The 14,939-nt window shown below is 42.1% G+C and overlaps 1 protein-coding gene across 1 annotated transcript in view; it reads left to right on the forward strand.

Moving 5' to 3' along the window:
- MTHFD1 (methylenetetrahydrofolate dehydrogenase, cyclohydrolase and formyltetrahydrofolate synthetase 1) overlaps positions 1-14,939 on the forward strand; it is a 62,284-nt gene that overhangs the window by 34,947 nt on the left and 12,398 nt on the right. The window contains exons 16-22 of the mRNA XM_077266008.1: positions 5,205-5,307; positions 10,847-10,923; positions 12,152-12,292; positions 12,381-12,449; positions 12,533-12,644; positions 12,897-13,036; positions 14,392-14,433. Of these exons, the coding sequence (XP_077122123.1) occupies positions 5,205-5,307; positions 10,847-10,923; positions 12,152-12,292; positions 12,381-12,449; positions 12,533-12,644; positions 12,897-13,036; positions 14,392-14,433 (684 nt within the window). The remainder of the gene's footprint in view (positions 1-5,204; positions 5,308-10,846; positions 10,924-12,151; positions 12,293-12,380; positions 12,450-12,532; positions 12,645-12,896; positions 13,037-14,391; positions 14,434-14,939) is intronic.

A 14,939-nucleotide genomic window follows, 5' to 3' on the forward strand; every position in this document is an offset into this window, starting at 1 on the left:
TATGTTACCAAAGTAGTCGTTTTCGCCTGTCAATCAGGCTGGTCAGGTCAAAAGGGCGTGTTGTCTTCCCCCAGATTTTGCGTAGTTTTCCGTTGGTGGCGTAGTGGTGTGCGCATGCCCAAGGTCCGGAATCCTCTGCCAGGGTATTTAAAAGAGCACGCTGTTCGTTATTTCATTGGTGATCGGTGGGCGCGGCCATCTTCCTTTGGCCGCGCGTGCGCAGAAGCGGCGCTCTGCTGGCCGCGGCTTCAGGAAAATGGCCGTGGGATGCCGCGCGTGCGCAGATGGAGATCGCGGCGGCCATTTTCCTGAAGCCGCGGCCAGCAGAGCGCCGCTTCTGCGCACGCGCGGCCAAAGGAAGATGGCCGCGCCCACCGATCACCAATGAAATAACGAACAGCGCACTCTTTTAAATACCCTGGCAGAGGATTCCGGACCTTGGGCATGCGCACACCACTACGCCACCAACGGAAAACTACGCAAAATCTGGGGGAAGACACCACGCCCTTTTGACCTGACCAGCCTGATTGACAGGCGAAAACGACTACTTTGGTAACGTATTTCGGCAGCATAGGTGGGGAATCGGGGTCCACAAACTACACTATTGTAATGCTCAGCTCAGGCCCTATTTAACAGTATTTTTATCTCATACCGAAAAAACGGGGTGACAGGTTCCCTTTAAATTGTCTGCTGCTTTCCCACCATTCCCTACTTGCTGTTGCAGTGAAGACATCCCAGCTCAGGAACATGAGACCGCTACAAGTAAGCGATTGGCTGCAGCAGTCACGCGTCCTTGAGTTGGGAAATCAGCTTGGGATGTGGAAACAGGAACAAAGAGAGATTTTTTTGACCTAAGCATTGCTACTTTTATTCATGTAATCCATCGTGCGCCTTTTGTGAAAAAGTTGTACATGCTTGACAAGCATTTAAAAGGATTGCACAGGATTATAAAAAATATGGCTTTTTTATTTTCAAAAACAGCGCCACCCTTTGCAGACAGGTTGTATTTGGTACTGCAGTTCTATTCACTTCCGTGAAGCCCAGCAGCAATGTCAGCTCAGCCCACAATAAAGCAGAAAGGAGAATAATGCAGAATATGTCCCCCTGTTCCGCCTGACGGGGGAGGACTATGCAGCAAATTAGTTTACAAGACAAAGCCGTCTCTTTGCCTGTGTTCTCACCCGCACTGTGCCGACTCCGTGACCAACCTAAGGAGACAAATTATATCCTATTTTGGAAATGTTTCCATGGTAACACAAAAATACTTATTTCCTCCATATATGGATATTTCCTAGTGCGTCTTTTGAAAATATCAGGACCGGCAATAATGGATAGTTTGTAGGTAGAAGTAGAATGAAAACTGACGTAAAACATCTAGATATTTCTTGTTGGTTTGCAGTATATCGATCATGTATCGTCATATCTTCTCTATGTTGCGTGTCTTTCTATTCATCTATCTAGTTATGTCAGTTTATTCTATCCTTCCATCATAGGAATCTATGTTTAGATGATCTGTTTCTATCTTTTAGCTATCCTATTGATTTATAATAATAAATAATAATATTTTTATTTCTATAGCACCAACATATTCCGCAGCACTTTACATTTTAGAGGGGACTTGTACAGACAATAAAAGACCATATCTCTTCTCATATGCACTTTATTGATCACATATCTATCTCTACATCTAAAATGGAAAAAAGGAGGCAGCAAGCCTTGAGAAAGGATCTCGGTAAAACCGTAACATCACCATCATGGGCTATTAAATGGCACAAATGTTTGCAATTTTTGAAACTCTTATGCTGCCTTCTTATTTTCATGTAATATTTAAGGTTTGGTCATGTCCTGGGAGACTTGGCACCCTGACTGCCTTCTGGTGCTGCTCCTGTTTTGTTTTTATCTCTATTTCTTAGCGATAATCTACGTATCTGTATTCAACCTATCTAGTGTATCTACCTATACCTAGTAAAATTAAATGTTTTTCTATTTCATGTCTATGTATATCTAATCTATTTCTTTTTAGCTATCTTCTCATATCAATTCTATCCTTTCTAATCTATATATCTATTATCAATTTATTATATCAATTTATTTCTTCTGCTGATGTCTATCTATCCATCTACCTATATCCTAACTACCTATCTAATATCTATCTATTATCGATCTATCCCATAGCTATCTACCTAATATCTATCTCATATCTCATCTAATATCTATCTATCTATAGTTGAAAACAGAAGTTTCCATACACTATATAAAAAGACACAAATGCCTGCTTATCTCAATATCTGACATGAAATCAGAATAAACCTTTCTTGTTTTAGGTCAATTAGGATTATCATCATTAATATTTCCCAAATGCCAGAATAAGGAGAGAGAGAGAGAGAGAGAGAGAGAATGTTTTAAGGAGAATGTTTTAAGGCATTTTTACCTACTGCAAAGTTAAAAGTTTACATACATTTCAGTAGCATTTGGTACCATTGTCCTTACACTGAATGACTTGGGTCAAACGTTTGGGATATCCTTCCACAAGCTTCTCACAATAGTTGATTGGAATTTGGGCCCATTCCTCCTGAGAAAACTGGTGTAACTGATCCAGGTTTGTAGGTTGCCTTGCTCGCACCTGCCTCCTTTTCAGCTTTGCCCATAAATTTCCAATAGGACTGAGATCAAGGCTTTGTGATGGCCACTCCAAAACACTGACTTTGTTATCCTTAAGCCACTTTGTTACCAGTTTGGCAGTAGGCTTCGGGTCATTGTTCATTGGAAGACCCATTTCTGCCCAAGCTCTAGCTTTCTGGTTTATGTCTTGAGATGTTGCTTCAGTATTGCCACATAATCTTCTTTTCTCATGATGTCATCTATTTGTGAAGTGCCCCAGTCCCTCCTGCAGCAAAAAAAACAACCCACAACATGATGCTTCCACCCCCATGTTTCACAGTTGGGATGGTGTTCTAAGGATTCCTTGCTTCTCCCTTTTTCCTCCAAACATAATGATGGTCATTATGTCCAAAAAGTTCAATTATAGCTTCATAAGACCACAGGACATGTCTCCAAAAATTAAGGTCTTTGTTCCTGTGTGCATTTGCAAACGTTAATCTAGCTTTTTTTATGTTTCTTTTTAAGTAATGGCTTCTTCCTGGCAGATACAGTATGTTGATACAGTATTTGTTTCACTGTGGATATTAACACAATCTTACCAATATTGTCCTTGGGTTTATATGCACATGTCAGACCAAAGCACGTTCATTTCTGGGACACAGAACCCGTCTCCTTCCTGAGCGGTATGATGGCTGGACATTCCTATCTTGTTTGTACTTGCGTATAATTGTTTGTACAGATGAAAAAGGCAGCTTCAGGTATCCACAAATTGGACCCAAGTATGAGCCAGACTTGTGCAAGTCCACGATTCTCTTCCAGATATCTTGGTTGATTTCTTTCGACTTTCCCATGATGCTACACAAAGAAGCAGTGTGTTTCAGGTGTGCATTAAAATACATCCACAGGTGTGTCTCTAATTAACTCAGATCTTGCTAAAAAAAAAAATATATATTTTGCCTTCCTCTGGAAAAACATGTTAGGGCATGTTAGTTTAGGCTATGGGTTGAACTAGATGGACTCAAAGTCTTCCTTCAACCTTAATAACTATGTTACTATAAGAAGCTTCCAAACACATGACATCATCATATGGGTAGTCCGGATTTGTTTAACGGCATAGTAAACTTTTGACCTTGCAGTATGTAATAAAAATTCCTTAAAACATTCTCTCTCTCTTTCTAAAGTATATATTTAGCTTATTAGCAATGACCATTCATGATAATCTGAACATAAACTCGTCCTGCTGGTATGCTACTGATCATCTGTTGTCTGTTTAGAATCCTGACAGTAAGGCTATGTTCACACATGGCATTTTTGCAGCTATTTTTTTAATGCAAATTTTCAGCTGCGTTTCACAGTACCGGCCGGGAAAGTCGATGAGATTTCAGAAATCTCATGTACACAGCTTGTTTTCTTTTCCTGACTGTTTTGCCATAAGAGCTTGGTTTTTGCATAATGCAGCATGTCACTATTTCTGCGTTTTTTGTAGTTCAAAAAACGAAGGTGTTAGGTTTGCACATTGAAAAGCTAGCAAAAAGTTAGCAAAACCTGCTTTTTGTAAGCAGCTTAAAGTTAGCATTTAAAAAAAAAAAAAAAAACACGCCGCAAAAATGCAACGTGAACATAGCCTAAGTGTTCATTACAATAGGACAGGTGCACAATGCCTGACAGGTATCGATAGACCTGACGCCACGTATTCTCCTTCGCATGCGGAAATACGCACAGCCGGAGAACAATTTCAGTTTCCCTGCAGCGTCTCCACAGGAGAAATGAAGCATTACACGGTGACCATTCAGACCATTGGGTTATCTGTGTAATGCAGGATGGGTCCTCCAGGGTGAGAGGTGCTCCTTGTAGCCGTTCTCCACCCTGACTAGGGGACCCAATCTACTAAATCAGAATTCTTTATTGGTGTGTATGAAAATGAGTTTTCTGGACCCGGAGAGCCCCTTTAATAGAGTTATTTAGGAGATCTGTACTTATCTGGTGACATAAATTATCTCTGACTTGTAAATCGGGTCCCATCTGCTCCCTCATTCTCCACTCTGCGGAAATTTGCAGAAAAAATGTATTATCAAGGTCTTGAATATATGGCATCTGTTTCTCTCCTTTCCTAATTGCAGCCTCCTTCATGGTATGCGGAGCATTTGTGATCTTAAAATAAACTGCTAATTTTTAGCAACAGAAGGGAAATGAGAAAACCAAAATGGTTTCTGCAGTATTTTCTCTGTAAATTTAAGTTTATGTTGGATAGTACTAGTAGTCCATTAATGGATGTACAGGATTAGAAAAACGTGTCGGCTTCCTTCCAGAAACAGCGCCACCACTGTCCTTGGGTTGTGTTTGATATTGCAGCTTAGCTCCATTTTGAAGTGAATGGGATTGAGCCGCACTACCATACACAACCTGTGGACAGGTGTGGCGCTGTTTTTGGAAGGAAGCTGCCATGTTTTTCTGCTTCTATTCTCTTGGAATAAGGCCGCCTCTGAGCCGGGAACATCTGGTCATCGCCTTCAGCTAAACAAAATGTACCAATGTGGTGTAATAGGTAATCGAATCAGGAAACGGGAGGATTTCAGTGTTTTGCTGTAACTTCATTTGTACAGAGACTGGGCATCGAGAAAACCGACCCCATTGCCTTGACGGAAGAAGAAATCACCAAGTTTGTAAGACTTGATATTGATCCAGACTCTATTACCTGGCAAAGAGGTATGTGTGCGAGGGTTAATAGAAGACACCGTCAAAAAGTTGCATTTTTTTTAATTTATTTTTTAAATAATTTTAGAATATACTTTTCTTATAGATTAAGTGTAGTAGAGGTTTGCTTACCCTTTTCAGTTCCTGAGATTGTCAATTAAAGAAGCACTCCCGTCAAAGTTTTTATCCTCTTAATATATTGCAGTCATCATATTATATAGCACTGTGTACTTCCAATTGCTCTTTTTGCCTTTCTACGCAGCTAATTCTTCTCTTTTTCATTAGATCTATGACATCACGTGATTAAAAACTGACTAGCTGGAACCTTCTAAACTATATGTAGTGTAGTGCAGCGGTAGCACCCTATGTAGTGATGAGGCAGTGACCCAGGAAAGTTCGCAGCAAAAGTCTCTTTAATATTCAACTCACAAAACACAGCAAATGATATCCTCCAGATCACAGCTGAGAAACATATACTCTGGATTGCAGCCAATAAACACACCAGTCCACCTCCGTGACCTTTTGCCGTGGGCGACTGCACCGCCGTGTACAATGTCTCTTTTAATGTTCAACTCACAGCAATACACAGTACATGATATCCTTTAGGATCGCAGCCAGGAACTATAGCCTCCAGTTTGCTGCCAATAAACACGCCAGTCCACCTCCTGAGACTAGTTGCCGTGGGCGACTGCACCGCCGTGTATACTGTGGGTGCCAGACCTCTCAGCTCCCCTTGCTATTTGGCTCCGCTTGCCTGTGTTGCCTCACACAGGTGGAGCTCTGCAGAGCCGACTGCTCTGCACTCTAGCAAACACCAGACTGACCCTGAACCTGACACACCCAAACCCTTTACTGCAGGGATTTAAACTGGAATCTGTGGCCATGGGCCATATGAAAAACCCGAGCCGGGAATGAAACTGACTGCACCACTACTGCCCATTTCAAACACAAAAGCCCAGAGCAGGTTTTCTTAAATGTGCCTTGGACAAATAGTTTGCCCAAGACTAACACTTACTTTTATTCTGCATTGCAATCACAGCTACACCTTTGACTCCAATGCACTCCCATGGCCTCAATACACCTCCGTGAGCATCCTGGGGGAACATACAGCGACCCCTACGTGTAACACCGGTCACTGCCTCACAGTAGAAACAGCAGGTCCATTTTCCCTGCATGAGTCATCACTAGAACTACAATTCGACATCACTGCAAATTCCCTGGCAGGGAGGATGGAGTGAAATGACTGGGTCAGGAGGTGAAAATGGGGTTGGGCTGGGCTGCCAGGGGCTTTTGCAGTGATGACTCATGCAGGGAAATGCGACTTAGTGTCAGGTGATGTCATAAACCTAAAGGAAAGAAGCATTAACTGGGTAGAAAGGCAAAATGAGCAATTGTAAGTAAACAGTGCCATATAATATGATTATAGAAGAAGGATAAAAACTTTGATGAGAGTGCTTTAATAAAAAAAAATATTATTGATCTATAAAAATAAAATGTAAAAAATAATATAAGTAAGAAAGTCGTATATTTGTTACCATCTTCATAGATTATTTTTTGGAACTCTCGGTTGCCTTGTCTGAGTTTGGTGCCCTTTTCTCCACTCTGTCCAAAGATTATTTGGAAGCTAGACTACATGGATTTTGGATTGATCGACCCCTGTGAGTTTTGTGGGTTTGGAGGACACAGAAGGAGGCTTACTTGTGACATGCCCGCTGCCAGGCAGTGATTGGATTCAGCGTGAAGTCACTGGGGTGGTGACAGATGGCTGCTCTGATATGGTTTTTTCTAACCCTGAGGAAACTTGTCACTTTGATTAAGGATATCGGTGACAGGAAGATTCTCGGAAAAGAAGCAAATGTCCATTTTAATGAAAGCGCAGAAAGAAACTAATTACAAAGGTCAGATAAAGATCAGAAGTTATGGGGCGCCTCAGTGGAATGCCAAGACTTGTCTATAATCTGCTCATCTAAACTAGTAAAGGTTCTGTCAAATTCTGATAATCCGACATCTTCTGTATTATTGGAATTAGAGTAAAGGGATATGTATACTAAGGACCCATAAGCCCAGAAGACCCCCCTACTAGTGCAACATGATCAATCAATGTGCACGCTAACCTAACATGACCTTATTTGCTTACATGTCAGATTGTCAGCATTCTTTTGAACCACCCAGTCCCGTGGATCATTTGTCTTCTACAGCCTGCAGAATGAGTTTACATTGAATCTGTCAGTGAGCTCGTTTTGACAACAAGGTCCTTATCTCTCTTCTCCTGAGCTCCTCTTTGTTGTTTTATGACCAAATCTAAGTTTAGCTCTGCTTTGATGTGCTCATAAATCCGTTTAGAAGATGGTTCATAAGAGGGGAGATCAGCATTACACACCAGCTGTCAGACTGAGCTCTCTGACAGATTCAATGGCAACTTGTTCTGCCGGAACGCAGAGGTCCAACATTTTAAATGGAACCCTATTGCAAAAATATTAGGCTGGGGCTTGGAGAAGGTGCCGACATGTTTTGCTCCCTGGGCTGCAAGATGAGAGAGTGCCATAGATCTCTGCAGCAACAAACTTCTGACTAAGGCCTCATTCAGACATCCGTTTTTTGCATACAAGTGCTATATAGGTTTTTTACTTATAATAGTGAATGGGGTCATAAACATGTCTGTGGAAAATCACAGAGACAGATCTGATTTTGATTAGATCGTCAGATCGACATCGGCAATGCAAATCTATAGGTCTGTGAAACAATTGGACCGCACTCGCGTGACATCCGAGTGTGGTCTGATCTTCCCACACTGTTAGATAGGAGAAGGTGGACAAACTTTTATTTTTTTCCCACATACACAAAAAACTGATGACCCTTGGACCAATCGCTGGTGAAACTTGGTCCGTTTTCTTGTTCATGAAAAGGTTGACATGTTAATGAATCTGTCGCATAGTAAAATATAGCTGCAGTCATTTGTTTTACCTAAATGCATATATTTGGAGATCAAAAACATTTTTGCTATTCAGTTTCATTAAAAATATTGCACCGTTTTGCTTTTACAGGCTCCTTGTTTCAATGCTCAATTGCATTTGATCATAAATCAGCTGAGAGGAGCTCAGGATAAGACAGATAAGTCTTACAAATCCATTGAACCATCAAAATGAGCTCACTGACAGATTCTCAGTTAACTCAGCTAAGTGGTTCGCACTGTTAGTTTGCAGTGCTGGGGTCCTCCTGGTTTCAAGTCCCACGAAGGACAACATCTGCATAAATTTTTTATGTTTTCCTTGTGTTTGCGTGGGTTTCCTCCTGGTTCTCCAGTTTCTTCCCACACTCCAGAGCCATACTAATGGGGAATGCTGATTGTGAGGCCCAATGGGGACAGAGATACTGATGATTGTAAAGCTCTGTGGAAATTAACCCCTTACTGACCTCGGACGGGATAGTACGTCCGAGGTCAGAAGCCCCGCTCCGGCGGTGAGCCCGCATCAAAGCCGGGACATGTCAGCTGTTTTGAACAGCTGACATGTGCTCGTAATAGGCGCGGGCAGAATCGCAATCTGCTCGCGCCTATTAACTAGTTAAATGCCGCTGTCAAACGCAGACAGCGTCATTTAACCGGCGCTTCCGGACGGGCGGACGGAAATGAGCGCATCGCCGACCCGCGTCACATGATTGGAGGTCGGCGATGCTTCTCCATTGTAACCATAGAGGTCCTTGAGACCTCTATGGTTACTGATCCACTGTAGCTGTGAGCGCCACCCTGTGGTCGGCGCTCAGAGCACACCTGCTTTTCTGCTACATAGCAGCGAACATCAGATCGCTGCTATGTAGCAGAGCCGATCACGTTGTGCCAGCTTCTAGCCTCCCATGGAGGCTATTGAAGCATGGCAAAAGTAAAAAAAAAGTTGAAAAAAATTTAAAAAATATAAAAGTTTGAATCACCTCCCTTTCGCCCCAATCAAAATAAATCAATTAAAAAAAAATCAAACCTACTCATATTTGGTATCGCCACGTTCAGAATCGCCCGATCTATCAATTAAAAAAAGCATTAACCTGATCGCTAAACGGCGTAGCGAGAAAAAAAATCGAAACGCCAGAATTACGTTTTTTTTTGTTGCCGCGTCATTGCATTAAAATGCAATAACGGGCGATCAAAAGAACGTATCTGCACCAAAATGGTATCATTAAAAATGCCAGCTCGGCACGCAAAAAATAAGCCCTCAACCGACCCCAAATCATGAAAAATGGAGACGCTACGAGTATCGGAAAATGGCGCAATTTATTTATTTATTTATTTTTTTTAGCAAAGTTTGGATTTTTTTTTCACCACTTAGATAAAAAATAACCTAGTCATGTTAGGTGTCTATGAACTCGTACTGACCTGGAGAATCATAATGGCAGGATAGTTTTAGCATTTAGTTAACCTAGCAAAAAAGCCAAACAAAAAACAAGTGTGGGACTGCACTTTTTTTTGCAATTTCACCGCACTTGGAATTTTTTTCCCGTTTTCTAGTACACGACATGGTAAAACCAATGATGTCGTTCAAAAGTACAACTCGTCCTGCAAAAAATAAGCCCTCACATGGCGAAATTGACGGAAAAATAAAAAAGTTATGGCTCTGGGAAGGATGGGAGTGAAAAACGAACACGGAAAAACGGAAAATCCCAAGGTCATGAAGGGGTTAAGCTAGTTAAATGAATTCAATTAACTAATTCTGCAGCCAGCAATAGACAGCACAACACAGAGGCTATAGAAAGTGCGTGGTGCAAATGCTTTACTGAAACCCAATTACAAACATTTTTTTAACCAAAATTACATGTTTAAAGGGAACCTGTCACCCCCCCCTGTCGCTTTTAACTAAAAGAGCCACCTTGTGCAGCACTAATGCTGCATTCTGTCAAGGTGGCTCTTTTATTTGGGTGCCTTCCACGCTGCAGTATTAGTTTTTTAATTTGCCCGCCGCCATACTTGTAGTCTGTCCGGGAGGCATGTCTTTTCCCCCCGGACACAAACGCCTCCCAGCCATCACTCGGCCCCTCCGTGCGCCGGGTGCCGCCTCCTCTTTCTTCATTAACGTCCTCCGCACCTGTGCTGTAAGTTCCCATCATGTGATGTGAGTTGAAGGGCAGCGAAAGCTGCGCATGCCCGAAAAAGGAACTTACAGCTCAGGCGCCAGGGACATTAATGAATGCACAGGAGGCGGGGCACGGAGGGGCCGAGTGATGGCTGGGAGGCGTTTGTGTCTGGGGGGGAAAAGACATGCCCCCCGGACAGACTAAAGGTATGGCGGAAAAATTATAAAAAGAGGTATAGAAGCATTGGAAGGGACCCCAAATAAAAGAGCCACCTTGACAGAATGCAGCATTAGTGCTGCACAAGGTGGCTCTTTTAGTTAAAAACGCCTGGGGGGGGTGACAGGGTTCCCTTTAAGCAAGAAAAAAAGGTGGACAGACAAGCTCTTTGAATATGCACATTTACTGATCATTCAGTGCAATTTAGTGACATACCGATTGCAATGATGTAAGCCTCATTCTTAGACGTTTCCTGCTTCTTCTTTTTTTCTAGTGATGGACACCAATGATCGATTCCTTCGGAAGATGACCATTGGCCAGTCCCCAACAGAGAAGGGTTTCTCTAGGATGGTAATATATCTTTACAATAACAATGTAATTTTCTGAAAACTAATGAAGACTTGACAGTAACCTGTACCTTACTTTTGGGGGTTGGAGGGATGCTAAGTGTGGATATTGAGTAATGGTCGGCAATGTGTCTCAGTGGTTAGCACTGATGCGTTGCAGCTCTTGTGTCCTGGATTTGAGGTTGACCAAGAGCTCTATTATCCTGGATTCGAGGTTGCTGAAGAGCACTGGTGTCTTGGATTTGAAGTTCACCAAGAGCATCGGTGTCTTGGATTTGAAGTACACCAAGAGTGCTGATGTCTTGAATTTGAGGTTCACCATGAGCGCTAGTGTCCTGGATTTGAGGTTGACCAAGAGCGCTGATGTCATGGATTTGAGGTTGATCAAGAGCTCTGGTGTTTTGGATTTCAGGTTAACCATTAGCGCTGGTGTCATGGATTTGAGGTTTACCGTGAGCACTGGTATCTTGGATTTGAGTTGGACCAAGAGATCTGGTGCCCTGGATTCAAGGCTGACCAAGAGTGCTGGTGTTTTGGATTTGAGGTTGACCAAGAGCGCTGGTGTCTTGGATTTGAGGTTGACTAAGTGCACTGGTGTTTTGGATTTGAGGTTGACCATGAGCGCTGGTGTTTTGGATTTGAGGTTTACCGTGAGCACTGATATCTTGGATTTGAGTTTGACCAAGAGATCTGGTGCCCTGGATTCAAGGCTGACCAAGAGTGCTGGTGTTTTGGATTTGAGGTTGACCAAGAGCGCTGGTGTCTTGGATTTGAGGTTGACTAAGTGCACTGGTGTTTTGGATTTGAGGTTGACCATGAGCGCTGGTGTTTTGGATTTGAGGTTTACCGTGAGCACTGATATCTTGGATTTGAGTTTGACCAAGAGATCTGGTGCCCTGGATTCAAGGCTGACCAAGAGTGCTGGTGTTTTGGATTTGAGGTTGACCAAGAGCGCTGGTGTCTTGGATTTGAGGTTGACTAAGTGCACTGGTGTTTTGGATTTGAGGTTGACCATGAGCACTGGTGTCATGGATTTGAGGTTGACCAGGAGCACTGGTGTCTTGGGTTTCAGGTTGACCAAGAGTGCTGGTGTCTTGGATTTGAGTTTGACCAAGCACTGGTGTCTTGGATTCAAGGCTAACCAAGAGCGTTGGTGTCTTGGATTCAAGGCTGACCAAGGAATAAATCCATGATTAACTTGTTCTGTAATTTAATTTCTTCATGTAATGCAGGCACAATTTGACATTTCGGTTGCAAGTGAAATCATGGCCGTCTTGGCTCTTACCGACGGTGTAGATGACATGAGGATACGGTTGAGTAAAATGGTGGTAGCTACCAGCAAACAAGGAGCTCCTGTCACCGCTGAAGACTTGGTAAGACTTTTTTTGGTGGAGGGGGGAGGTTATGGTAATGGAATCTCAGAATTTGGGGGGAAATAACCTTTTTTTTCTGTTTTCTCAGGGAGTCAGCGGGGCTTTGGCTGTCTTGATGAAAGATGCAATAAAGCCCAATCTGATGCAGACATTGGAGGTATGTCTTGTTAAGTTCGGATTGACACCAGTTTTAGGGTCTTCAACTGTTGAATTACTAGGATTTTATTTATTTTTGGACAGGGAAATCCCGTGTTTGTTCACGCCGGACCATTTGCCAACATTGCACATGGGAACTCCTCTATTTTGGCTGATAAAATCGCACTTAAATTGGTTGGACCGGAAGGATTTGTCGGTAAATATCCTATTTCTGGAAATGTGGGGAATCCTCTATTAAAGCTGCTTTATCATGTCCCAAGTTTCACGGACCACATGTGGATCTCCTGACCCTAAATCAACAGCCTCATGAGTATATATGAGGCTGTTTGTTTTGGTCCAGTTGTTCTGGAATTCTCTTTCCAGACACTGACCAAGAAACTCGGACATGTTGTGGAGGCAGGCAGAATTTGAGGTTGTAACCCTGCTTACGTCATATATTGTCTTGCAGTGACCGAGGCCGGCTTTGGTGCCGATATTGGAATGGAGAAGTTTTTCGATATCAAATGCAGATATTCTGGTTTACGCCCTCATGTGGTGGTGCTGGTAGCTACAGTGAGGGCACTTAAGATGCATGGAGGAGGTCCAACGGTGAGTGCTATATTTCCTGTACAGAGAATATGTGTACTTTTACAATGAAGTTTTACTGTCCCCATACATCTAAACCGAAAAGTTTACGTAGTCTTGATTTCAAAACTGTGCCGTATACTGTTTACAGCTCCTATGCAACCTATGTATCTCTATGGTTACAGACAAAAAGCAAATCCTGTGCGTTGACTGATCCTCCACTAATCCTGATGTTATGTGAATCGAATTTTTACTATGGAAAATCCATCAGCTGCAGGAAGTTAAGCAGGATCGCAGTACACAGGGTGTATTTGTAGTTAGAGAGCCAAGTTTTTAATCAAAAGCCATTGCAAAGTTGCTTAACATTTCATTTCAGAAGCATTGGGACAGTAAAGGAAACTGGTTGTTATTTTGGACGTATCCTTTTTAACCCGTTTGGAATTTGGCCCTTCTTCATTTTTGCACCTACATCTTTTCCTTATCTACTTCCAACGAGTGCTTTTTTTTTCAAGTTCATTTTACCATATAATGTGCTAAAAAATAAGGGGGGGGGGGATCCAAATGGAGTGAAATGCTGAAAAAGCATCCATAGTTCTGCCATTTTTATTGGGGGGGGGGGGGGTGTTTTTACAGTTTTCATTGTGGGGTAAAAATGACCTGGCAACATGATACTCCATGTCAGTCTGATTATGGTAATGCCACTATTGTATAGTTTTTTTTTCTATTTTGGTGGATGAAAATAAAAAATTAAAACTTTGTAAAACAAAAAAAACACTTAGATTTTTCCCTTCAATGGTGGTGGGTGAGACTTTATTTTTTGGGGTGGTGGGCCGTCATTTTTATTGTAACCGTTTTGGGGTACAGTTGGCGTTTTAATCGCCTTTTATTGCAATTTTTGTGAGGGAGGTTCAGTGACCATAAAATAGTGATTTTTGGCATTCAGAATTGTTTGCACAGTTTACACTACAAGTTACTTAATTTTATCTTTTGTTATAGCTCAGACTTTTACAGACATGGTTGCACCAAATAAGTTTATTTTGTATTCTTTTTCACCTTATTATTTAGTCTTGAACCTGTGATTGTTTGGATTGACGTTATCTTCCTTCCTATGTATTAGGGCAGGGTGTTTGCTGAGTAATATATGATGTGAATTCCCATTTAATAGACTGGTTTGTTGAAACAAGTCGGCTAACCATCGTGATCTATGTAAATTTTGTACAGTTTCTGTTTCCTTCTTAGAAGATTTTTTTTTTGAGGTTTCAGAAAATTGAGTAGAATTGACATTGTAGCATTGGAATGAATATATACCGGCAGCTGCTAAATATAACGTACTCTGTATTCAAAAGCGCCTTTTTTTTTTGTCTTATTTTTCTTCCCAGGTTACTGCCGGGGTCCCATTGCCCAAGGAGTATACAGAAGAGGTGAGAGCCTATAAGTGGCTGTTTTCTATTGCTGCCCTATAAATAGACGAGCGAGAGATGTAGTCATTTGCTCGTGTTCCGCACTGAAGCGCTCCCCGCTGCGGTGCATTGTTTGCCCTGAAACAAGAGCTGTATTCACATGAATTTTCCGTGCCTGCGCCAGGTACTAATCATTATGTTATGAGTCCCGCTTCCTTCTCCTGACTAATGCTAATATTCGAGAACACCGCCAGTCAGAACTCGGGAGTCAAGCTTTGACATCGTTATCAGGGCCGTAATCATTTCAGTCTCCTGATACGAAACATTTGTGTAGCCGATCGGCAAGTCGTTTAATAGCTTCTGTAAACAGACCTACTTCTCTGTGTGCATATAAAGATCTTTATAGGATAATGTCCTGGCAAGAGCAATGGCTTTTTTTTTTTTTTTAAAGCAAGCTGAAAAATCATTTCACCCGACAAAAAAAGTGTCTTGGATGATCGACAGTCTGTTTACAGGTCAGATGATTG

This window comes from Ranitomeya variabilis, chromosome 1 (genome assembly GCF_051348905.1).
Source record: "Ranitomeya variabilis isolate aRanVar5 chromosome 1, aRanVar5.hap1, whole genome shotgun sequence".
Classification (NCBI taxonomy): Eukaryota; Metazoa; Chordata; class Amphibia; order Anura; family Dendrobatidae; genus Ranitomeya; species Ranitomeya variabilis.